At 42.7% G+C, this 27344-nt stretch overlaps 1 protein-coding gene across 2 annotated transcripts in view; it reads right to left on the bottom strand.

Annotated features, from left to right (window-relative positions):
• The window catches only part of mgat5 (alpha-1,6-mannosylglycoprotein 6-beta-N-acetylglucosaminyltransferase), a 145780-nt gene that overhangs the window by 62254 nt on the left and 56182 nt on the right, over positions 1-27344 (bottom strand). For both annotated transcript variants that reach the window (XM_080422531.1, XM_080422532.1), the window contains exons 4-5: positions 10602-10678; positions 5375-5464 (exon numbers count right to left, since the gene is read on the bottom strand). In XM_080422531.1, coding sequence (XP_080278657.1) covers positions 5375-5464; positions 10602-10678 — 167 coding nt within the window. The remainder of the gene's footprint in view (positions 1-5374; positions 5465-10601; positions 10679-27344) is intronic.

Below are 27344 nucleotides of genomic sequence, written 5' to 3'. Positions count from 1 at the left end.
CAAATTACAATTTAGGCATTTAGCAGACGTGATTTACAGTAAGCAAGATAAACTTGAGGTAATACATCAAATGCATAGTGTAGTGCCTCAGTAATGTAGGATCATAGATAAATCAATAACCTATCATCAGTCTAAACATTATAATAATATAAAAATTAAAAAAAAGTATGTACATTGAAACTATACACACACTTAGGATGCCAGGTCAACAATGACCTGGCATCTGTCTAAATAAAATGCTATCTAATTTACATTTTAACGTTTGCATAAGACTGCATGGTCATCAAGGCTAGAACATTTAAAACTAGAAAAAGTGCTCCTCAGGTCTCCGCCAGGTCAGGTAGGTTATTGTGGCCTCCTGGTGGCGCTATAATAGGCCAATGTGAAAAGGGTGCCATTTCTTCCTAGGCTGTGCACGGCAATCGGACACTACATTCATGACTTGAGGCATTTTGTTCTAAAAATGTGTTTTGCTAAATTTGACCTGCTGGTGGCGCTACAACAGGCCAATGTTAAAAGGGTGGCATTTGTTCCTCAACATAGTATGAATGTGAGTGGAAAGTTTCACCGCAATCAGACACGTTCATGATTTGTGGCATTTTGTTCCAAACAAGTACTACTGCAAACTTTAGATGTTAATCTTGGATGGAATATGAGAAATCAAACAGATCCGTCTTGATCACATGACTACCGATTTGCGTGAAATTTGGATAAAATGGGAAGGAGTAAAATAAAGAAATGTGTTTTACATAAGTCGGCCTCTTGGTGGCGCTATAAAAGGCAGATGTGAAAAATGCAGGGCAAAGGTTTTTCCTTGGCCTCTAGGGCAGGGGTCTTCAACCTTTTCAGGCCAGGGACCCCCAAACTGATGGGGAGATGGAGCAGGGACCCCCTACCTCGTAGGGTAGGGGGGGCTACCACATATATTGTATATTTATGTATAAAATTGTGTTTTATATTGCCTGCTCCTACGCACCTAAAAAAATAAAAATTCTCTACAAAATATGTATAAACATACCATGTTATTGTGCATTGTGCCTCCATTTATCTGTTTGCTATGGATTCATGTTATGTTTAAAGACAATTTGACATTTTGGGGAAAAAAAAGGAAACAAAATATATATCTTTTTTTCAAACAAAAATATTGTTTAATCAAACAACAATTTCGCGGACCCCCTGCAGTACCTCCGCGGACCCCCTAGGGGTCGCGGACCCCCTGTTGAAGACCTCTGCTCTAGGGAGTGCGCATACAAAGTTTTGTACAGATCGGTGCAGTTATAGGTAAAAACACAAATCGGCCTGTTATAGCGCCACCATGAGGCTGATTTGAAAAATTTGAAGTGGCATTTCTTCCTCGGCATAGTGGGAATGTGCGTGCAGAATTTCAGGGAAATTGCATGCTGTGATCATGATTTGAGGCATTTTGTTCAAAACGGAGCACTCCTGCAAACTTTGGAAGCCATTTTTAGCCAATCAGGATGGAATAAGAAAAATCTGAAATACAGGTTTCGTTTAATGACTATAGAGATACTGTGTACCGATTTGCGTGGTGTTTGGACAAAATCTGTAGGAGTGCTGTAAAAAAAATTTGTCGGAGATTAGCTGTTCACAGACGGACACGGACGGACGGACGGACGGACGGACGGACGGACAGGGTGCAAAACATACTCTCTCGCCATGCCTTTCGGCCTGGCGGAGACAACAAAACTATTATATATTAATATTAATGAATTTGTATTGGGCGTTATCTGAGTAGATAGAAAGGTGTTTTATTATCTCCTGGCAGAGAGAGAGAGAGAGAGAGAGAGAGAGAGAGAGAGAGAGAGAGAGAGAGAGAAGACCTCTGAAAGTCTTATAAAAAAAATGTAACTTAACGTGCTGTACGGCACATCATTGCCATTCACGTGGCCGTTGCATGTGCCTTGTGCACGGCGCATGTTTGCGTAATGTTCTACTTTGCTATACCATGAAATTATAAACCGGTTTCTGCACATACCTTGAAAGTCTTATCAAAGAAATGTAACTTAACGTGCTGTACGGTACATCATTGCCATTCACGTGGCCGTTGCATGTGCATATTTGCATATTGAAACGGATTTGAAATGTCAAATATGTCAAGCCTCTGACGTTTTTACATATAGTTCATCATGCAACACCTGCGTGTTCCGCCCTCAGATTCATCTTATGGAGGCCATCACCCCTGCCCGCACACACACGTTAAAGTCTATTTAAGTTCATGTAAATATATACTAAGTTCTAAATAAAAACGGGTTTCACTCCCACTTTATGTTGCATCTCTTTTTCCCCTAGACGGGGACGTAACAATATAATATCCATTCCAAGTTTTATTAGCCTTTGGTCGTGAGGTTAAACTGTAAACAAATTTCTTATTCTCTTCATTACACGTGAGAGTCGGCTATTTACTTTATTAACGTTTAATCGTGTGAGGGACTCGCTTGTGCTGATCTACAATTTCTCATGTGGTGCGTCGCGCCGCTTTGTCAGCTTGTAGATCTGTCCCTTTTGAAGAGTGGTGATGTATTCCGTCAGTTTCCGGTTGCCTTTTATGGTCTTAAATGGGACATGGAGCAATGCAAATGATTCTCCACGTGAACACGCCTCTGACTGTCAGACAAAAATGAGGAAGACCGGCGATACACACATCAGAGATTTACACACCGGTTGGCACACACGTCCGTTTGTGCTTATCGAAAATACACACCCCTTTGGTCACTTTATTTGGGCACTATTTACGAACTTAGTGAATCAGGCCCAAATATGTATATTTGTCTATTATAAAAAATAAAAAATAAAACTTAAATCTTGGCTTGGTGGGCGCCCCCTCAGCCTGATGGTGCCCTAGGCAATTGCCTACTCTACCTATTGGCTGGGCCGGCTCTGTGTGTGTGTGTGTGTGTGTGTGTGTGTGTGTGTGTGTGTACGTGAATGGACTTGTCTTGAGTGTGTGTGTGTGTGTGTGTGTGTGTGTGTGTGTGTGTGTGCACATTATGCATCTCCAAAAACAGAGTGTGAGGGGAGTGCAGTGGAGAGCCACTTCCGAATGGAAATACATGCGCGTCGCCATGGCGACCGCAAGCACACGTGACTCTTCAATTGGAGACTGAGGGCCATCACAGCAACATGGAGAGATAGAGAGAGAGAGAGAGAGAGAGAGAGAGTGAGAGAGAGAGTGAGAGACAGAAAGACAGAGAAAGAGGGAAAGAGAGAATGCGACAAAAAGAGAGAGGCCAAGGCAAGGGGTAATCTGCAGTAGCCTATGGCTGGGCCATGTTTTGGCAATGTGCAAAACTGTGCAATTTGTTAGAGAGATAATCAGTGGTAGCGTCTATGATGTATACAGACCTTATATCCCATAAGAGGAAGTAAGGAAGTAAGTAAGTGTCTGTGATGTTAATTCTTGGATAAGAAATATTAGTCAGCAGTTTTCTGTAGTGTACCTGCACTAAAGCAGCATATCACCCGACATGATTAAAAACTACAACAAATGAAAAGGTAACCAACTCTCATTTATTTGGGGACATGAAGAGACGACTGAGCTGCGATTGGCTAGTTAGTTATCGCCATTTACATTTCTGATTAATAAAGTATTCAATCAATCAATTGAGCCAACCGAGGATAGACTACATCCCATAGGCTGGAGGGATGATTCTGCAAATGGCTGGACCGTTGTTAGGCCCACCGGCCGACCAATTCTATTACTTCATCACTCAGTCAGTCAGTTAAATTCATTGTCCATCTGTATGGCCAGCCATGCTGGTCCATCCAAAAAAAGAGAGAAGGAGAGGAAGACTGAGAGCTAATGGATTCTAACCCAGAGTTCTATTTCCATATGCTTCATAACAAGACGGTCTCAGAGTCTGAGATCACTCTCATGCTTTCAGCCAGAATGCAGTATTCATGGATACGGCCAGATGACCGTTCCAAACTAGAAGACTCGAACGATAGAGAGGGGTGATGGGAGGGAGGGAATTGGGAGAGAACAGGTCCAGAGACAGCCAGAGAGATACAGATGAAGAGAGATGGGAAGGAGGGGAGGGAAGGAGGGGATAGAGAGAAACAGGCTTGGAGGGAGAGAAAGGCACGCAAAGAGAGGGGAACATGAGGACGGAGAGAGAGAAGGAAAGAGAAAGAGAGAAAGAGCAATAGATGGACAGAGTGAGGGTGTACAGATAGACAAAAAGAACAAGATGGGGGGAAAAACTGCCTCCAAGATGATGTGGAGAACACGATCTTCGCGGGGATCATAACATGGTGGTTGTTTGTTAGAACCAACTACCGACTATCACACACACACAAAACTTGTTTCTCATTGAGTTTTCTAATTCCTCAACAGTCATGATATATTAACCTGCATTTTGACCTAAGCATAACCATAGGAAATAAACAGCAGCAGCTCGAACTGTAAGGTGGTTGGCAAAACAACACAGCTTTTCTTTGCCGTTTATTTTTCTCAAAGACAGTACGAAAATAAAAACATAAATACTGCGTCTCTTTTTTTCTTTTGGTAAGTAGCCATGGTAAGAAAAAATAATGGACTGCCTCATCCCTGAATTTCCTCTATCGAGAAACCTTGGAGTGCATAACCGTTTACAATGTATTTGACATAATATTACATTCTGCAAAACGCCAAACTGGAACTACAGTAGTGGGCAGGGTCGAGGATGAATGGGAAAAGAGACAGAGACGAGTTGATTTTTAGCCCGTTGTTTTCCATTACATGAATTTTCCACATCTTTGTTATTGAACATTTTCCTGCTGTTGATTAAAACAAATACACAACGCCAGCTATCTCCACATGTTGCCTGGCGTCTAAATCATCACCCACCCACACACACACGCACACACAGGATGCGCAGTGAATCTGTGTTTCTCTCACAGCCACGCTACCAAAGGGCTCTGCAGTGTGTGTATTAAGGTGTCTTGTTGGCTCAAGGTATTTTCTATGGGCCTCTGTGATGGGTAAATACTGCAGTGATTTCAGAAGCGAGCATAGCCAACGTGAATATAGAACGATGTAGACTTCATAGAGTACAAGTACAGAGACAATTCAGAGATTTGAATCAAAGTAGTTGAGATTAGGATTTTAGCGGGTGAATGTGTGACTGTGTGTGCACACAAACTAACCACAAACGCATTTTTACAATGCACACACACATACACACAGTGCATACAAACAGACTAGCGAAGACATACAAACACATACAAATGCACAGAGAGCCGTGCATTTGTGCACATGTGCGCTCGCGCACACACACCAGAGACATGCATGTGTGCACACACAGACAGAGACGTGTGCATGGATTTGTACACACTCACACACACCCCCCCCCCACACACACACACACAGTCTCACCTCACTGAGGTAGATGAAGAAGGAGCAGGTGGATCCATCCACGCCGTAGTTGCCATAGCAGGAGTCTGACCGCCACATGTCCTTCATCCACTGAGGAAAAGGAAAAGCATGGAAGGAAGGAAGATTAAACTTCAAATCTCACACGTGCACAGATGGTACAGTACTTGCCACCCCGGCATGCACAGCAGCATATTTCTGTAATTAGGGCTACCACTATTTATTGTTTTCATAGTTTTTTTTAATTCTTTTATATATTAACAAATCCATGGCAAAACATTATATAATCGACTAAAGTGATTAGTCTGATTAACCACGTAAGCCCTATTTTATACTTCATTGTACAACGGTGTCATGCAAAAACAACTAAAACTGGCAATCTACAAGATCAAAACACGTTGCATTGTGAGCATCCAGTATCTTTGCTATTTTTGCTACTGTATATAAAACATTTTTTAAATATACCCCCCCCCCCCCCCCCAACACACACAAAAAGATTATTTGATTAAAATCTATTACTCTCTTATGATTGATTTAATCGATTAGTTCGATTAAGTGTTGCACAGCTAGTCTGCAATAGAGGCCACTTTCATATTTCAGAGGTGCTTGACCAATGCTACAAAATTAGAACTACTCGAAGCTTGGATTTTGGTGAAGGTATATCTCGCAGTTAATCAGCCACTGTGGACTGTGAATGAAATAAAGTTTGTAGGAGGGAGCAGTCAATTTGTAGCAGCTCGCTGGTCGGGGCAGATAATACATGACTTCAGGCGGAGCCCAACAAAGGTACAACAAGCTACATAATTAGACAGCATCTCAACGGCTCATTAGACACAGTGATGATGAGGTTGTTATAATGACATGTCTTTAGACACACATTATGGGGTTTACTCCCATCACCACCTATACTGTCCAATCATTCTGCAACACCTTGCTCTCCCAGCCTCTCTACCGCCTCAATGCAGGACTAGCTAAACTGGGTTGAGCCCCAAATCCTGTTAATATCTAAACTAGACACAAATAAATCAAAACAGCAGGCTAACAAAACGTATATTTGGCATTCAGTTAAAGGGATAGTTCACCCCCTTTTTCTATCGATTAGTCACCCTATGGAGACTTGAATTCATGGATATTTTTTTGTTTTTGTCGCCAATAATTTGATGACCGGCAGCGGTTCCGGTAGGAGACACAAAGAGTCTCCTTTGTGTCTTCTACTGGAACCGCTGCCTACCGGTCCGCTGGTGAAATTATTGGCTTAGGAATGCGACTAAAAATTACCATGAATTCAAGTCTCCATGGGGTGACTAATCGATAGAAAATAAAAACATTTTGGGTGAACTAACCCTTTAACTCTTTGACTGCGGTTGACTCGATAACGCGTCAATTGCTAGTTTGTCCAGTTGGCCGTCGACGCGTTAGACGCGTTGGACGCGCGTTCATTGTTTAATCTCTGATCGCGCTATTCTGCAATGTTTCACTCTAGGATTCGAGTTCCACTTACTTCACCCACACTTGCATCCGGTTTTATGACGCAGATTCCGTTTCCGGTGTTCTTTTTTTTTCCTGGTCATTTTCGGCCAGAATAGGGAAACACACGGTATAAAAGACGAACGGAGAGGTCCACTTCTATAATCTATGGTCTGGGTGACGAACAGTCATCGCCGTCGTGTATCACATCGTAAATTTTTCCAATCGGAGAATCTGAGAACACGTCACATCCGGTTTGACGTATTTGACTGTTTGGGCCTGTTTGGGGGGGGGCAGCGAGTCAGCGAGCTGATGAAAGTGTCTATTTGCTGCTCTCTAGTGGTGGAACCGTCGTATGTGTTCAAAACCGCAGCTACACAAACTATATGAAAATTTAATAACAAAATAACAAAACAAAAAAAACACGAAAATCGCTGGCACTGGGGGAGTACTTTATGAAAATACTCTGGCAGTCAAAGAGTTAAGGGGTTTCCCGAAGACTACTAACTCTGGAGTCCAGTAAGAAATCTCCCCTGCGGTATTCAATCGGAAAGAGAACGTACATTGCCCATGCTGTATTGAGCGACGGCTGAGACAGATGAAAGGGAGGAAGGATTCTGCCAGGCTTAGATGCCAGAGTGAAAGCTATCGCCTCTCTAGTCTTCTGGCTCTGAAGTACATAGAGAGGCGGCCGACACGCCCAGAAGGGAATAGAGCGGAGGGAGAAAGTAAAATCTAAATTCCAGCAGGGTGGGAAAGCGTCAGCTCACCAGTTCGTTTTGATCGGAAAGGATCGCGGGAGTGCCTCTAGGCGAACGGCCTAGGGATGTTGAATGAATTAAGTGCTATTTCGGGGCTGAATGACAAAGCTAAGAGCTCCATAAAATAAGGAGATGGATTTATCAGATGGACAGAAGGGTTAGTAACAGGATACCGTACATTCATAGTAAGAAAACAAGAACTAGAGGACTCAAGGAGCACTGTGGGGAGAGTTAAGACACTAACTGTCAAGAACTCAAGAGAGATACAGTACATAAATTAAATGGGAGTGCAAATCTGTGGCATATCAAAGGAAATGCAATTAGTGCCTAGAGATGGATCTGTGGTTAGCGTTCATACAACTGAAATAAGAGGTGTTTCTAAACCAATGTTTTCTAGGCCTAAAAGCGGGTCACAAGATTTGACTGGGTTGTGGGAAGGTGAACTACCTTAAAAAGTTATTTAACATAATAAGTTTGCTGATTTTTGTTGTCACTGCAGAGTCCACATGCACTAGATTTGAGACTTGGACTGGAGTCGGAATTAAGTCACAAAACCCAGGACTAGTATATTTTAGGTATGTGTAGAAGTGACCAAAATGAAATTCAATTACTATAATTCTATTAATAACGATTATTCGAATATTCGATTATTCTGACCCATCCCTAGTATCTTTACCTGGAATCCTCTCCTGTGAGACTTGATTAACTTGTGACTTCGACTGCTTTAACCACTTATAAGCCTTATTGTATACTTTCAACAGGGATAGTTGCATAGAGACCCATCGGCTATTTTCGTTATTTCTGATAATTGAAAATCTAATCTATAAAGATATACCCAAAATAGGGACGCCAGGGTTAATGTGGTTAAGATTTGACTTCACTGAAGACTTTAGAACAAAACTTGCTTCAATTTGACCCTTAATATCTTAGCAACGCAACTAACAGTACAGGCCAAGTTTAACCTACTGCTTTGTGCACAGGGCTGCCTTTCCATAGTGTTAGTTTGGAGTAACCTAGGTAACTGTCTTGGCGCTCCCAAACTGCCATGGATATTCAGTTACGGCTAAGTCCAATGATGAGCCAACCAAACACTGTGTGGCTGTTAAATAAGGAACAAAATAACTCTGGTAAAAATGTTCCCATACAGTAAATGTTGGCTAACTAGCTGGAAAGCGTTATATGCCACCAAGGCTAGGCTTAAACATCCAGTTGGCATGGGGGGAGGGTGGTGAACAAATCTAAATTTGGATAAGAGAAATGAGCTATACCCTAGCTTATTTTTGGAATTGGCTGTGATTTTCGTTGGTCCTGCATTTACCCTCCAGTGGAGGTGCCAGTTTTGTTTTATTGACTTGCAACATGTCGACTTGACTTGGACTTGATCAGCCCAGTGTGATACCAGTTAGCAACAAGTGGCACAGCAAAAAATATTTTCGTTTTCATGCTGCTGAGGTTATTTAATCTCTGTCAATTTTCCACTTCCATTTTGTGGAAGCCACATGTTCCACCTCTATACTGAGTGAACGCATCCAGCTGATGACAGCTGTCACAGTCAAGGTGCTTAATTATTAAACCTCCTGAAAATTAATGGCACCAAAAAGGGCTCATGTGGCTTGTGTGTGTGCACGCGTGTGCACGTGCGTGTGCGTGCACGCGTACAGTATGTTGTGTGTTTTGGTTATGGCCTGCCATACAGCTGGACAGGCTGGCAGTATTGGTACAGGGTTGAGACGGGCCGAGCAGATGGTGTGTGTGTGATATCAGCTACAAAGATATGCGCACATGCACAGACACACATATTGTGTGCGTGTGCACACCAGTTTTAGCTTTTTCCATTTTCCAGACAGACACTGTACTCAATTGAAATTCACAGCGGGACTAATCTTTCTTCCTTCAAATTCTACTCAAAAGCCTTGCAGTTCAGGTAATAAGACATAAACAGATGTGAATGTAAAACCACTGGATTTCTCTGGTTCCCTGTTGTTAATGATGGGAATGCAGACAGAGTCATGCCTGTGCTCTCTAATCAAACTCAGCACGACGCAACATGTAAATCACTGCTATGTAACATAGCCTCCGCGAAACCCTGCATGTCTGGTCAGGTCGGTCAAGAGGAAACCTTCTGCCTTAAGTACAGGGGTGCTTAATAACATTTAGGGAGACGGGGCAGTCAATCACATGACACATTTGGCACAAATGGCAAATCTAGTCACAACAACAGATATTCAGTGTAGAGGGGAAAAACGGAGCAGGCCTAGTAATGACCTCTGTGGGACTCCGGTAAAGTAATTACAGTACATCATGACTTGCGCCTCAAAGTGCATATCAGTTCAGTAAGAAAATATTTGAACCTGAATAATTTATTTAGTCTGGGAACTTATATTTTCATCACATTCCCTCTAAAATCCTAGGTGTTTTCAGATTTATGGGGGGCTGACTCTCAGTTGAATTAACACTGGATTTTACTGTGCAGCCCTACTCCACCCCACTGACTAATATTGAAGGATATTGAAGGTTGACATTATTGTTTGCACACTGTTGTCACCACTTCCTGTACGCCCTACAGTGCATACTGGTATTTATAGTGATTCTGAGTCATGAGTTCAGAAATCTGGCTTCTCATCATCGCATCATGTATGCCTCGCTAATCTGTCTCCTGTATGCTCTAATAATGCAAAAATATCTGAAAAGTTAATGCAAGGAAAGGCTTCCAGTTAGGAGTTCTCCTTCATTGTACAGGGGACAGAATAAAGATAATGAGTTTTCTGTTCTCCTGCCGGTCATTTTAATGAAAAACTCACACCGGGATTGGTTTTGTGTCAGTAAATCGCCGTCATAAAAAGAGGGAAATTACAATGACAAACTGGAAATCCCATTACTGACCTCCTGTTCAGAATTTTATTCAATATCAGAAACTGTCAATATTGGAGTGTGTGTGTGTGTGTGTGTGTGTGTGTGTGTGTGTGTGTGTGTGTGTGTGTGTGGGTGGGTGGGGGGGTCACCTTGACCTTGCCCTCACAGTGAGGGAATCCATCCAGAGGTGGAAGCTCACACTTCTCCTGGGCACCATTTAGGAGGTCTAGAGAGAGAGAGAGAGAGAGAGAGATAGAGAGATCTGGTTAAAACATTGGAATACCTTGCAGTATCAACTGAGATCACAAAAAACGTCAAAACATTGCCGAGGTTGGGCGTGGTGGTGAGGTGGCTCAGCCTTAGTTAGTGGCCAGATCATATCATTGCTGTAGGTCAGAAACCTTGTATCTCCAAGTTTGATCTTTTTATGTTATGGTTGTTGTTATGGTTGCTCACACGCAAAGCGTGTGAGCTGTACTCTAGATCGTCTATTTTAGAGAGAAATTATAAATGTTTTCAGACAGAGACAGACATACAGACATACTGTACAGACAGACACACAGACAAACAGACAGACAGATAGACAGACAAATAAAGACAACGATGGGGTAAGAGAAGGTAGACTAGAGGCTGTTGAGGGAGTGAGAACGATAGACAGATATAGATGAAAGTGAGATTAAGTGAGGGGTTGGAGGATGGGAGAGTGGGTGGAGGGTTAGAGAGAGAGAGTGGGAACAAAGAGAAAGAAAGAGGAAGGATGGATGGAGAGAGAGAGAATGCAGTATTGGTCATGGTTGGCTGTGCATTTCTTTCATCACTTGAGGTCAACATCTGATGTTGGGTGCTGACATCCACACTAGGCTGTTCCTTAAAGCCGAAAATAAATCAATCGCTCCTGAAGGAGGAGAGGTCAACGCACGGCACACGCACACGCACGCACTGTCTGTGATAGACGCCACAGGCAGTCAGTTGCACTAACTAACACTAACATATGCATTTTAGATTTTTAGGCAAAAAAGATTACCCACAATTAGCCCACCAGCTGTTTTGACAGTTTAAAAGCTTTTTGGTCGATGTGTTTTTAATATTTCAAAACACGTATTGCAAAAATATGTTCCTCATGTGCTCTAAGAAAATGTTTGGCAACAAAAGCATGACATTCTCAGAGACGCATTAGATGAACACAACAACTAAAATTCAACTTAATTTCCAGCGGAAACAGTAATGAGAAGCAACTGTGTTTGTACAACTGTTGGGTCAACTCCTGATTTTTTTTAGACATGGGAGCAGCCCCGGTGGTTTCCATGGCTACCAGAGCTGAATAAGAGCTGGGGATCAGGTTAGCTAGATTTCAGCGAATCCGCCTAGTGACAAGATATCAGCAGCACTCTTTTTGATCTATGACAGATAATTTTTTTACTGTGTGACATGGATTAAGGATGAGGGATAAATAGAGGAAAGAGAGACAGAGAGACACACACACACACACACACACACACACACACACACACACACACACACACACACACACACACACACACACACACACACACACACACACACACACACACACACACACACACACACACACACACGATGGAGGATATCTTAGAGATCTCACAACTAGAACATCACAGAATGATCCCCACTGCAGTCCGTGTTCACACCCATGTCCTACTAAAAAGCCTATGAGCAAGGCACCTGGCCCTCCTTGCATAATTCTCAGTGTCGGTTAAACACCTGAAAAGCATTGATGAGAGGTAGGGACTCAACCCTAGCTCCCTGGTAAATCTGTATTAGTATGATTGCCTTTAATGACTTTGGCATCTTACTTTATATTTCAAATCCCTGCTAGTTGGTAGGTAACACCTGCAAGGCAACCACCTGCTGACAGTAAGCAGGAATTCTATGTTGAAAGGGGAGGAAACAAGGTTACAACTGTAGGCCACAGCATCTGGTTTAAGTTTATAGATCACTTTCCCTTTTTTATCTATTTACCAACCAGCTCATCCCAATGATCCAATGATGTGGAAGTTTCCCTACAGTAGCTGGTAATTAGAATTGTGTCAGGCTGTCTGTCCTTCATAACAGAAGGACAGACAGACAGACAGACAGAAAAGAAACGGACTGCAAATACTGATCAATCAACAGACACAGACAGAAGATCTGACAGGATGACAGATACTGTAGATCCAAAACTTGGATCAATACATAGAGGGACAGGCTGAAAGACGGACGAAGGTATAGATTACCCAGCCAGCACACAAATCCTCATCAAGTTGTTGTGTGGTAGCACTTGCCATGTCGCGGTGTAGATAGTATGCGGCAACACACAAGGTCATCATGCTTGTTGTGATTTAATGCCCAAATTGACAGAGATATAAATGGTTCCAAAAATTACTTAAAGGCATACTAGGTAACGTTTTCAACAAAACTAAAGTTAAATTGTATATCTTTTGTGAGTGGCAAAAGTTTCACAACACCCACTCCATGAATTTCACCCCCGGAAGCCTTTTATTTATATATTTTATATTGAACGTGGACGGGGGGGACTTTCCCGGGAAAATGACGTTCCTGGCCAACGTCATGACGTCGTGGCCGACGTCCTGGCCGACGTCATGACGTCGGCCAGGAACACCGCAACGGTTTCCTGTTTGGCCAGGAACTACCGCGCTAATAACAAAAAGGAACCTCACGCTGATTTTAAGAGAATGTAGGATTGGAAGATCGAAAAAGAACAGAAAAAGAAAGCACAGCTCATGGTAACTAATGCTCCACTGGCTAAGAGAAACGATCCGTAGATAGTATAAAACAATTAAAAGATCGCTTTTTGAAACGCTTCCGGCTTCCGGTGAAAACGAATGGAATTCTGGGTAATCGAGGACTACGGAAATTGTATGCAGTGACGGTAGTGACCAGCAGAGGTTGCTAAAAATCGTTATTTGTGATTCTGCATTGTACAACTTTAAATATAATAATCCATTCATAGACTTCAGTCAATCACTATTGTTTGCCAGTACCTTCTTCTGGAATAAAGTATGACATTTTATATATCTAATGCTGCAGCTTTCTTACAGAAACAAACCCCTTTTTCTTTTTTTTTACTTGATGTAAGAAGAAAAGGAACCGGCACAAAATCAAATTCCAAGATACAGTATTACAAGTGTCCATTTCTGCACAAAAATTTCCAATTTTCAACTGAAGATGAGCAGTTAAATGTTCCATCCTGTACACCCGCTTCAGTCTTTGTGTCCATTGAGCCAGGGGGTGGGACCCCATCCGTCCCCACCCCTCTTTTTGTGTTTTTAAAGCCCCCCCTTCTAATGCAAAAATGGTTAATGTTTTCCCAAATCTTAAATAATGAAGTTGATGCCTCAGCTTTTGAGACACAAAGCTGGAATGGATCTACATTCATGGATAATTAATGTAGATTAATGAATGTTGACAGACGGATGGAGAAAATGGGCACGGCAGACTGGCAGACAGCTTCGCAAAATGCAAATGCATCGGCATTGGCATTGTGTCGCTTGCTGGCAGAGCACCAAAGTCAGATCGTCACGGGGACAGCGTGATATGAAATAACATGTAGAGATTATGAGGAGGACCCGCTAAGGCTCTTTATCCACAGTGAACTCTCATTGGCCGTCACCTTGGCAGTTACCATGGGCAACTGTGATGATGGTGATGATGATGACCTTTCGCTGTCTCTTCTAATTCAGTCTGGCTTTTGATTCTGTTATGCTTCATCGCTACGTTATCTGAACGTTATATGAACAACAGTGCATCTTACGTGGAAAAAGAAAACATCAAATAATATAGAATATCGAATGGTGGACAGACCATATGGAGGAGAGGAGAGGAGAGGAGAGGAGAGGAAAAAAGAGGAGAGGAGGAGAGGAGATTGATCTTAACCCATTCAATCCGGGAACACATCTGTGTCATTTTAGAGTTTAGCTATAGCCATTATTTTATACTTTGGCTATTAAAAAATAGCAGATATACAAGCTCATAGTGCAGCACCGAGTACCGCGCTATGAGCTTGTAGATCTGCAGCTATTTTCGAAAAATCATGAAAATGTGTGCAAATCTTTGAATATATATATTTTTAAAGCGAACATTTGCAACTCAAATCTTTGCTTCTGGCGGGGGGGGGTCCCTGGAAAAACATCTTTGGAGATGGGGGTCCGCGACTAAATACATATAATATATATAATATAGGTCCTTGACATGAAGAAGTTTGAGAACCACTGACATTATAGCAACATACTGTTTTCAGAAAACTGATTTAGAACATTTTGTAGATGAGTCCCCGGATTGAATGGGTTAATGCTTCTGCTGTCTGGGGAGGGGGGGGGGGGTGAAGGGAGAAGCGAGGGAGAAGCAGTGAGAGGGGGGTAAGAGGTCAGGACTCAAGCACTTCACAAGACCAGTTCAGAACACTTCTCTGGAGTGATGGCTGGAGATTAAGTTCGCTTCCCTGCGGTCGACGGATGGGTGTGAGCATCGGAATGGGCCGTGGCTGAGTAATGTGAGCTCCTGAACAATGGAAAACCTCAAGGGAAGGAGAACATCACCATTGGCCTAGTAGCACAAGACCACAACAACCATCCACAAAAAACTGTTTTTTAATCCATTAAGACCGGGAACACGTGTCATTTGAAGATTTCTTTGGCTAGTCAAAAATAGCAGATCTACAGTGCAAGCTCATAGCGTGGCACCGAGAACTCATAGTGCGGCTATGTCTTGTAGATGTGCTATTTAAAAAAAATCATGATGCTATTTTTGAATAGCCAAATTATAAAATTATGGTTAAAGTGGTTGCTTTCCCGGTCTTAATGGGTTAAACAAAACCTTTGTCATCGTACACCAGACACCAGTGTGGTTTGCCACGCTAAGGCCCAACAGTGTGAAACTCTGTTATCGTACTTTGCCAGTGCGAGCATAAATCAACCTCTGACGAATACCGTAACAAACAAACCTTTACAAATAGCCTCCGAACCGCAGCTCAACACAGTTCATTTTACAAAGATTTTTAAGAAATTACTTTTTGAAACCCCTGGATCTTTCAGTAATTGGACGTTTGTTGACGGACATTCATTATTAACAAAAAGCTGTCAAATTCAGCCGCTTTCAAGATAAGATAAATATTTTTTGATCCCCGGAGGGAAATTCAGGTGTCATAGCAGCAAAAGCAGTAAGATCGGAATGGTAAAGGTAGAAGAAAAGGTCAAGAACCAATACAAAATAAATACAAATAAAAAAATAAAAAAATAGGTAGACTTAGATTGAGCTTAGATTCTGTCACCAGAAATCTGCAGTTTCTGAATAAGGTAAACATATACAGTCTATCAATAAACTAGTTCATATCCGGGGATGTGTGCAACCCAAATACATGCAGATTTGGCATAAACAGCTTACATTTCTTGAAACTAAAGCACTGAAGCATCCCAATGCCAACAACTATAACAATTCCAATAACCTTTCAAATAGATGATTTCCTAAATTTCGGCACAGTTTCCACTGTCTACCGTAACCATAGTCACCATGCAACTATTTAGATGTCCCTGCCAGTGTGCAACGATCTACGCCAAGGCATGACATAATCAGCATGAACTTTTTAACTTCCCGATTTCTGAGATCCCACAGCTCGTCCGCTTGGTTGCGATATCCCCCTGACAACCAACCAACAAACAACAAAACCACAACACGGCCATCCGTTTGGGCTATAATGGGACCACGAAAACAGGACAAGCTGCTGCCTCCCCATGGGGTCGGGGCTGGGGTGAAGGGGAGGAGAGGGTGCACTAGTGCTGGTGGGTGGGGAGACCCAGGCTGCCCTGCTGAGCTCATGGCTCCAGGGTCCCATCAACTGCAGTGCCTGACTGTTTGCTAGCCAATTATCTTTCCAACTCTCTCCCACACACCTATCTGGAGCTGTTGGCATGTAGCCTACCCTCCAGTCTGTCCTTTAAAATGTCCTTGGCCACCCGCTGACTGTGAAAAGAACTAAAGACAAGTGGTGCACAGTATGATAGGCGCTTTTTGGTTTCAAGGCCTGTACCTACTTTTGTTTTCATATTCGCCTTACGTAGGCTTTTAAGATTTTATCAGTTAGGGTGGCTGAACCACAGGAAAGGGACGATACAATTGGCACCAGCAAAATCCTAGCTTGTCACAAACTAATAGTTCAGCGAAAGGTAAATCAAGATCCTCTCTCGATCACAGGAACTTCCTGATCTGATTATTTTGTGTGTGTGTGTGTGTGTGTGTGTGTGTGTGTGTGTGTGTGTGTGTGTGTGTGTGTGGGGGTGTGTGTGGGGGTGTGTGTGTGTGTGTGTGTGTGTGTGTGTGTGTGTGTGATTAGGACTTGGGTGTGGGGTGGTGGTGGTTTGGGTCGCTTTGTTAAGCCCTCCACTCCATCCCTGTGTATTCCAGGAAGACAATAAAACAACAGGGATTAAAATGTACAGCTCATTTCCCTTTCATAATCGACTTCTGATATTCCTGTTACCGTTTGTCATCCACATGACCCTCCCTGCCGCCTGACCTTTATGGCAGAAGGATAAATAATTCATGGAGCTATAGGGCACTGGGTGCAATGATGAAGAATGCTGATGGAACCAAAAAGTGTGTTTATAAATGTTCAAAAGTATGCATATGCGTGCGTGTGTGTGGTTGTGTGTGTACAAGACAGGGGTCGGATTAGAACCCGGGTCCTCATGCTCACAAGGATATTGTTGCTGTTGGGCGGAGGCTCTTGTTAGTACTTTTTATTATTTCAATATTTATAAAACCCACAGACAGAATTTCAACCTGCCATCCCTATTCTGGGCATGTCATTATTATACAGTAGAAAAAAATTCAACCAAACTCTCTCTCTGTATCCCTTTGTGTGTGTGTGTGTGTCTCTCTGTCTGTCTGTCTGTCTGTCTGTCTGTCTCTCTCCGATCCTCCTTTCCCTCTCTCTCCTTCCGATTTTAAACACAAGCGAGGGTCTTCACTGAGAGGATATTCACTGACACAGTTCTGTTCCGTCTGTGTCACTCTCTCCCGAGGGTATACATTACACAGCCGAGTCCTCAGCGTCACTTTAACATAGAGAGTACATTTAAAAAAAATGGAAGTACACTGAGGATTTTAGGGTGTTTTAAGTTGTATATTCATGACAATCCGTTTGTCTCTCTCCCTCTGACTCCCTTCCCCCATTCTCGTTTGTCTTTCGACGCCGCTCTCTCTCCCTATGTCAGAGTTGAAGGTAATGTTAGACTGAGCCATTATGAGATGTCTGCTCAAGCTCTCTCAAGTGCTGTCTTATCGCTCTCCTCTTTCCATACATCTTTCGCTCCCTTCTTTGGTTCATCTCTCTCTCTCTCTCTCTCTCTCCCTATCTCTCTCTCTCTCCATGCTCTAAATCGTCTACCTCTCAGCTTTGTGAGCGGTGTGTGAAAGGTGAAAACAAACATGGCAGAAGTGCAGGTATGAGGAAACAAAACTTAATTTCACATGTTTCAAAACCCACACAATAAAACATGGCAGATGAATAAAGTTTGATGTAGAAAATACTATATTATAACAAAATATAATATAATATAATAATATAACTGTAAATGCACAAAATGTCTGTGAGTCCACAAAATCCACAAATCCCTACAGATAGAGATATAGTACTGATGTCATAGACTGGCCTCCAACTACTTTACTATGATAATAGGTACTACACCAAGTACTCTGACAAGTAGGGCTGTGAATCGTCTGCTATCTCACAAATCGATTCGATTCCGATTCTTGGGGTCACGATTCCTATTTTTATCATTTTTTTCAAAAAAAACAATTCTCGATTCAAAATCGATTTTATCCGATTCAAAAAATTTCGATTCAAAACGATTCTCGATTCAAAACGATCTTGATTCAAAACATAGGATTTCAGGATCTACTCCAATCTGCTGGCATGAGAACAGAGTACATGTATGTAGCTTTTATAATTGTAAAGGTTTTATCAACTGATAATAATGTAAACACACAAAGGTAAATCCAAGATTAAAAAAATAAAATATATATATATTTTTTTTTAAATCGATTTAAAAAAAATGAGAATCGATTCTGAATCGTCCAACAGTAGAATCGCGATTCGTATTCGAATCGATTTTTTCCCACACCCCTACTGACAAGGGGTACAATGGGAATTACATAACCGGAGGGGCATGTGTTTCAAACAGGCATCGTTCGCAACAGGCATCTGCCTAGTATAATATAATATAATATAATATAATATAATATAATATAATATAATATAATATAATATAATATAATATAATATAATATAATATAATAGGTAGTAGGAAATGTACTTAAGTGGTCAAAATCTCTTACCAGAGTCAAAAGATGGACCTTATGGGTCGAGGTTTTACTCTGTAGAGAGGGTGAAAATGATTTTGTCCACAAGACAGGCAGACTCTCACCTCTCATGTATCGTTACCAAGGGCAACGACACGAGAGTCCATGAAGAAAATGAGGTTTGCCTTTTTTCATATTTTCTCCCTCACTTCCCTTTTTCTATGTATCAAAATGGAGAACAAAAGATCTTGAGGTTGGATCTCCTACAAACCAAATGCACACGCAGACAAGCAGTCACATCCCCTGCTTCTGTGACTGTGTGCGCACATGCACAGCGGCTTCGGGAATGCACGTGCACGCGCGTGTGCCTGTCTCTGTGCTTTCTCCCATCCATCAACCAGTTAAATCAGCCTGTCAGTCAGCTGGTCAGCTAGCCAGTCAGCCAGTCAGCTATAGCCAGTCTGTCATCCAGTCAGGTAGCCGGTCACCCAGTCAATCAATGAGTGACTGAGTGCCAAACCCATCAGGCTTCTGCAGGCTTTAATCACCCAGCAACGAGAGGCTGCAGCCAAGGAGCGGGCTAAATTTAGCCTGGCTCATAATGAAAACACAGAGGAGGAACTGATGTGATGTCTTATCTCTCTCTCACCTCCACCCAGCAGAAGAACCTCTGTGGGCGATAGGAAGGCTGGAAGCCAGCCTTACCATACAGGCACAACCCACGCAGTCGCAGCATGCTAGTTTTTTTTTTACATGCCTGCCCTCGTCTCTCGCTCCTCTCCGTTTCAGTGAGGTTTACATGAGGCAGTTTTTTCCCCATTTATTACAAAACACTGCACAGCAAAACCCTCAGTGTTGTCTTAACTTCTGAGAGTGCAAAAATTGACCCAAATGCAGGTCCATCAATCTCAGAAGTTAAATCAACCACTTAGCCCTTTATAGTTCGTTGTACGAGGAATGGTGAAAATAGATAATACAGGTCTTACTTTTCTGTTTTTGTTTGACAATTGATCATTCTCACCTATAATGACATGACCAAAACAGCCAATTGAAGGCAATCTACCTGCCGGTTTCACAGTGTACTAAAATACTTGAAGGTTAAATGTGTAATAGTTCAGCTAGTAGAGAAAATCAAACACAAGCAATACACACTTAATGCACAACGAAACACACCCGCGTGCATGCTAGCGTGCACGCAAAGCATTTAGTCAAGTGGCATACTGGAGAGGAAACCATGACATCAACCCGTGTACTGTAGCAATGAGACAAAGTGATAGGCGGACTGCCAAACTACGGCTGGCAAACGCTGTGCAGACGGAGGGAGAGAGAGCGAGAGATAAAAATAGGCGGAGAGAGATGAGAGAGAGAGGACAGAATAGTGGGGAAATGGAAGTAGAGACGTTGAGAAAGACAGCGGTAGAGAAATGGAATTAGACGGAGAGGGAGAGAATTTTAAATCAGAGGCAGGGTGACAGAGAAAGAAATAAGCGAAGGAGTGAGAAAAAGAGAACATCTTGGACTGAGAAACACCAACACCACCACACTTGAGTGCTACTTCCGATTCTAAAAATGTCTTCTAAATCTTATAACAGTTTTCTTAAAAACTTATGTTGCTATGGTAGCGGTGCTCAAACCTTTTCATGTCAAGGAGCTCCAAAATGGGACCCCCAGAAGCAAAGATTTGAGTTTGCTTTAAAAGAATATATATTCAAAGATTTGCACACATTTTCATGGGAAAAAAATAGCAGATCTACAAGCTCGTATAGCACGACACGAAGTGACGCACTATGAGCTTGTATATCTGCTATCTTTCAATAGCCAAAGTATAAAATAATGCTTTTTAGCGCCAATCTAAGATGACACGGCTGCTTTCCTAGTTTTAATGGGTTACAATATGACCTCCTGCCCCCTCTCCATCCTTCCTCTTCCTTCTGTCAGGAGAACTTGCTCTCTCTCTCTCTTTCTCTCTCCATCTCTATCTTCGGCACGGATTAAATGAAATCTTCCCTCAAAATTAGGAGGAATCTCTCAAGGCCCAGGGTCTCATTGGTATTAATTAGTTCGTGGCTGGTGCGAGTCTAATAGATAATTCAAGGACTCGGTCATGGTTTTCATGTTCTGTCTATAACCTATTCACTGTCTGTCTCTCTCTCTCTATATATTGCTCACCAGCCCACTTACTCTCTCCATGGTATCACACTTTCACTAGCTGTTTCTTTTTACCAGCTTGTTTGAAGAGCGGGCTGATCTACGAACAGACAGAGCAACTAGTCAACACCAACTGTATGCGACACCTTTTCGACTTTTTCATCATTGGCTGTCCTTTCAGCCAATCGGGTGACGTCCCATACTCTGATCGGCCATTTTGTTGCTATCGGCCGTTGAATAAGGCTCTTTTTCACAAAAAAAAGAAATCCGACTAGATTAGACTAGATGATCCCTTGGCTCATATTTTTTTGGGGGATGACGTCACATCCGTCCATTCCTTCTCTCAGAGTCAAGGGATCATTCCGAAGTTGCGTTAGAGCGCCCTCTTGTGGAATTTTCAAAACAATAGCAAGTGAATGTGTTGAAGGCAGGGCAACAGATAAGGGACATCTTTAGATATTTACATACTACAACATACTATTTAGACAACAATGCTTATTGTTTATTTTACATGGAAAAGACTTAAAATTCTAAGTTATGAAAAGGCAGCTGTACAGGAAGCAGAATAGAGGAACTACAGAAGTTGCTAGTTGTTGTCTGAGGTGAACAAACAGTTCCACGGCCCACACACATATTATTCAACAGAATGCTCTTCTGTTGAATAACCTACTCAGTGTCGGTGCAACACATCCATTATTTATTCGGCATTTGAGCCATGGAACCACCGTTTGATGAGATTTGGACTCTCAGACTCAAGATTTAGAATATTTCGTTGTCGTTTGATAAGATTTTGTCCACAATTCCATGCTGTATTGATGTTGGTACCATAGGAGAGATAACAGGCAAACGTTGATCAAAATAACAATTATTTGATTAAGTAATGCAGATGATAACTCTTGAGAGCAGATGATAACTCTTGAAAGAGTAAAATGAAACCAGATGGGTCCATTTGGTTTAATTTTACGCTCTCAAGAGTTAAAGATCTATAAAAGGTCCATTTGGTTACCAACTCTCCATCATTTAGCTGGGGACCACCTGGAACCCCCTCAAGGACCACTGGTGGTCCCCGGACCGCTGGTTGAGAACCACATACAGTAAGCCAACAAGCAAAGCAGCAGAACGCAAGCTGGATCTCTCCAAGTCATTTGAGAACAACATCTTATTTTGAGGCAACGTGATGGGTACCATTATCAATAATTATGCTGTCAACCGCTATGCATTTAAGGGGAAGTCAAGTTCAAGTTGATTAAATTAAAAGTGCAATATGGCAGCAGATCAAGCAAACCTTGGCATCAGGGGGTAATCAAAATAGTTTCCAAAACTAAGTAACGTGTCGGGTGTGCTGTACAGCTGCTCTGGTCAACAGCGTGCCGAGAGAAGTCTTATTTGGGCCAACACTTCTCCTTTTTATCTATATGTGCTTGGTACTTAGAAACATGTGCAAGTACACACACACACACACACACACGCAGGCTCAAATTGTCAGGTCCGGGGACCACCAGGGGTCCAAATTAGTACTCTCTCAGAGTTAAATAGGCACTGATGATTTTACAGTATTGTTTGAGGGTACCAGAGATAAAACAGACATTTCTATTAATCCCATGATTGGGACGGGACGGGAGTGAAAAGTCAACAGGAGCAGACGGGAACCATGACAACAGACCGTTTTTTATATAATCAAACGGCAGAAATAAACTAAACTTTTTGGTCTTGCATGTTAAAAGTACACGCTCATTTCCTATTGAAGCCTGATCTCCAAGCTTACAATGTGGTGCGGATGCAACACATTGTAGTCTTGGAGATCTGCTATGTTCTGCGTACTACAGTGATAGGACTAATCATAAATCAGGCATGAGATTCAAGAGGCTGCAGCGTTTACATTGAACTAACAGTGGAGACTCAGAGAGAGTTGAACAGATCCATGGACATGAAACAAGTGTCAAAGTGAACTCATATTATCCTACAAATGTGAGGAGATTGTTGACAAAATGTTACACAACATCCATCATATTGAAGTGGTTTCTTTGGATATCTCTGAAGTGACGCACGTAGCACAAAAAAAAGGTCAGTAATGCCGTCGTCGGCTCAACAAGACTTGAGAAACACAATAAAATACTTTCCATTTCTGGCTTTAAAAGGTCAGAGAGCATGCAATGTGGCCACAATATCCAACGTGCACCAGCCCAGCAATGTTGTTCCAAAACAACAACAAAACAAACTTTTGAATAATTATCTATGGAAAGCGAGCGCAGTTTCACCCTTTATAACGGAATACACAATCCCTGAGTACAGCGGAGAGAGACTCCAGGTATGAACTCAAACTGTCTGTGAAGAGTGCTGTGGAAAGTTGCACAATGATTCAGTTGTATTTGAGTTAACTGTAGCAATCATCTCTCTCCACCTCTAGCCTTGTGATGTGTTGTAAACCAAGCCCGGCCGGTTTGCACAGTTAAATTTACATTGTTATTGTATTTTTATGTTAATACATATTCTTTTAAAAGGGTAGGGTAAGTGATTTTCTTTGGTTAAAATAAGTGTTAAGTAGCTCTATATTCTGATAATACTCATTGCTATAGAGTGTTTGTTCAGTAACAGGAGTCTCCATGTCTCCAGCTCTTTATTAAACAGAAAATGCATTTTCATGTTGGGATACCAATTTTATCCAAGGAGGATAGAGAACTCAGTCAGAATACAGATTAAACAAGTGAAATTGGAAGTGATGACACAAATAAATGAGCAGACAAAATTGGAACTGGAAAATATAAAAAAATAAGCTGATAAATGGGTACTCTCTCCTGATTGGCTGAAGTTTTGTCACCTACCTGAAAATGTATTTTCTGTTTATCAAAGAGCAGGAGAGACTCCGGTTACTGAACAAAAACTCTATAGCAATGATTACTATCAGAATATAATGCTTTAACCTTTTAACAAAAAAGGTTTTTGTTTTAACCAAAAAATATCACTTACCCTACCTTTTAACTCAGTGATTCTGAGTTAAAGGTTGTTGTTTTTTTCAAGGATCCCCTGTTTGATATACATTAGGCCACATAGGCTACCACCATTTGATATGATTAGTATTTCTGGGACCCCATGTAAAATCCTCCATAAGGGTCCATTTGGTTCCATTTGTACACTCTCAGAGTTACAGACCCCCCCGCCCAAAAAGGAAAAAAATGGGAGTGGGATGGGAGCAGGAGTCATTTTGAGTGGGAGCAGGATGGGAGAGGGAGTCATTGTACCGGGAGTGGGGCGGGATGGGATTGTTTTTTACTCTGGCCCGGGATTGGGACGGGAGTGAAAATCCACTCCCGTGTCATCCTCTATATTACAGACCTGCAAGGGTCCATTTGGACTGCTGGTGGACCACGGACCCCATATTGAGAAACAGCAGTGAGCTATAGAACCCCTGCTAACTTTGGAAGCGCTTTGCAGGAGAATGGACGGCACCTGTGTGCGTGTGCGTGTGCGTGTGTGTGTGTGTGTCTGCTTGCGTGCGTGCGTGTGTAGCCACGGTTGAGCGAGTCTGTGTGTACAGTTCAGGACTGCTCATCAATTAGCCAAGAGGAGAATGTCCCTATAAACCCTCTGAATATCGATGGCTGAACCAGAGGAGAGGAGAGGAGAGGAGATTGTTCTCTGTTCTGTTGTATTTTTATTAATTTCATTGTTTTAGTTCAATCCGGGAACGCATCTACAAATGTCATCTAAATCCTAACAGTTTTCTGAAAACCGTGTGTTGCTATAATATCAGTGGTTCTCAAACTTTTTCATGTCAAGGACCCCCAAAATTGTATGTGTTTGGTCGCGGACCCCCATCTAAAATTTTTTTTTCCAGGGACCCCCAAAAGCAAAGATTTGAGTAACACATTTTCATGATTTTTCAAAAATAGCAGATCTCCAAGCTCAGTGTGGCACTTGGTGCCACGCTACGAGCTTGTATATCTGCTATTTTTGAATAGCCAAAGTATAAAACAATGGCTATAGCTCAAATCTAAAATGACTCAGATGCGTTTCCGGATTGAATGGGTTAAGTTACAGAACAGAGAAGCACATGGGACACAACGGCACAAAAATAGCCCAGAAAAACACAAGGGAGAAATTGAAAGGAAAAAAACAACCTGGCTGAAGTCTGCCCTCCTTACTGATTCACTGAGAACGTCTCTCCTCTGTCCGTGGCCCCCTCCCCAAAGCCATCGAACCAGTGACATCTTTAGTTATTACTTAGCCTCTCTGCAGCACACTAGCCGAGGCAGCTGCCCTCCACAGCCATTCAACCCCATTCAATCCGGGAATTGCATCGGTGTCATTTTAGATTTTTAGCTATAACCATTATTTTATACTTTGGCTATTAAAAAATAGCAGATCTACAAGCTCGTGGCGCTATGAGTTTGTAGATCTTCTATTTTTGAAAAATCTTGAACATTTGTGCAAATCTTTGAATACTTTGCTTCTGGGGGGGGGGGGGCGTCCCTGGGTCGGCGGCCAATTGAGCACCACTAATAGCAACACAAGTTTTTCAGAAAACTGCTAGGATTTAGAAGAAGAATTTGTAGAATCGGCTTCAGGTCTTAATGGGTTAAACAAAATAACTTTTACAGAAGATATGTGTGTGTGTGTGTGTGGGGGGGGGGTCTAACACAGACCAGAGTGTTGAAGGCCACGTGTTTGGCAGCGGTCAAAACACATGAATGCACTCTGGCACCAATCTAACACAGAGACGCGCTCCTGAGGGTTCGAGGAAACGCCGCTCGAAGTCTCCTGGTGTAACCTTGCACTTGCCTGATCCTCCATCATCCTGTGTTTTCTCCTCTTCCACTGATAACCACTAGGACGCCTGGCTGTAATCAAGATATCCCTCTGGGGAGCTTTTAACGATCGGCTCTCTGCCTGCTCCTGGGTGATAACAGTCTAAAGAAACAGGCGAGAATAGGTGAAGAAGCCGTGAGGCTTCCTCGTGTATTTTTTGGGGGGGGTTGGCAGAGAGAGAGAGAGACTAAGGCCAGTGCAGGGATAGCACTGTGGGCAGCCAAAAAAATCCAACCCCCTCTTGATTAGCTTGCTTCGCTGCCGAGCCATGACTAATGTTCCACTGTTTATCGGAGCAAAATATGGCAGACACTGGCTGCTGGTTTGTGACTATCTACCTCTACCATCTATGGTGGCTCGAACAGAGCGTTGACAGCTGTACATTTTGGGTGGGGGGGGGGGTTCCACTGCAAGCGATATAATAACACGACTCGTCTCCATCTGTCACCTGCCCAAATTATTCACTTCCTGTAAGGAAACGCAATGAGCGATACAGTGGTGCTGCATTGTTTTGGTTGTTTTACCAAACCATAGCGGATATATCAAGGTATTTGTGTGAAAGTACGTGTGTATATTGAGTGTGTATTATATATGTGTGTGTGTGTGTGTGTGTGTGTGTGTGTGTGTGTGTGTGTGTGTGTGTGTGTGTGTGTGTGTGTGTGTGTGTGTGTGTAAATTGAGTGTGTATTATATATGTGTGTGTGTGTGTGTGTGTGTGTGTGTGTGTGTGTGTGTGTGTGTGTGTGTGTGTGTGTGTGTGTGTGTGTGTGTGTGTGTGTGTGGCGCAGGCCATCGAAAGGGCAGGCAGACTCCAGATCAGCGCAACGCAGCTGCATGATGTAATGCTAGATATGCTACAGTGGACTCGGGAGCAAAAACAAACGTCTTTTTGTTTTTCAAGAGTGTTGTAATGAGCATCAGGGTCAATCAGCACACACATGAACTGTTGTGTGAGAGAGAAAGCGTGCGTGTGTCTGTGTGTCTGTCTGTGTGTGTGTGTGTGTGTGTGTGTGTGTTTCTGGGTGTGTAGAAGAAGGGGGAACATATATTCCCCTTTGCAGTGCGTCTCAAGTGCGTGCCCAGACATTACTGCAACGTGTGCATGTGTACGCGCCGTACCAAGTGTGCGACTGCACGTGAGCCCTGGCGTTTCGCGGCTGACGTGGCCTGGCTAAGCCTCCATCCCTGGACTTCTGCTTCTCGTACCTTGGCCCCGACTTTAGGTGCTGAATTAGGCTTTAATCAGCTAGTGGAAGCCGAGATGGGGGAGAGAGAGAGAGAGAGCAAGGCCAGATGTGAAACAACAGCAGGACGACTGTTTTGACAGAGGGAGTGAGAAAGGGAGGGATGTTTATACCGGGACAGGAAAAGGAGGTAGAGGAAACTGCCTACAGTATATAGGCAGTGCACATTACTCTCCCATGGGACGGTGGAAGATTTTAACAAGCACAATAACAACAGAGACGAGACATGACAAGAAAGGGGGGGGGGGGGCACAGGGCAGGGCACAGGGCAGGGTGCAGGGAGAGGGAGGGGATGTTAAAAGACAGAGAGAGATGGAGAGGGAGAGAGAGAGAAAGAAACAGAGCGGTAGTAAGCAGCGC

The sequence above is a fragment of the Gymnoscopelus braueri genome, assembly GCF_963280865.1.
Source record: "Gymnoscopelus braueri genome assembly, chromosome: 24".
Lineage (NCBI taxonomy): Eukaryota > Metazoa > Chordata > Actinopteri > Myctophiformes > Myctophidae > Gymnoscopelus > Gymnoscopelus braueri.
Note: the sequence above shows the minus strand (reverse complement) of the source record. Positions and strands in the feature narration are given on the sequence as shown.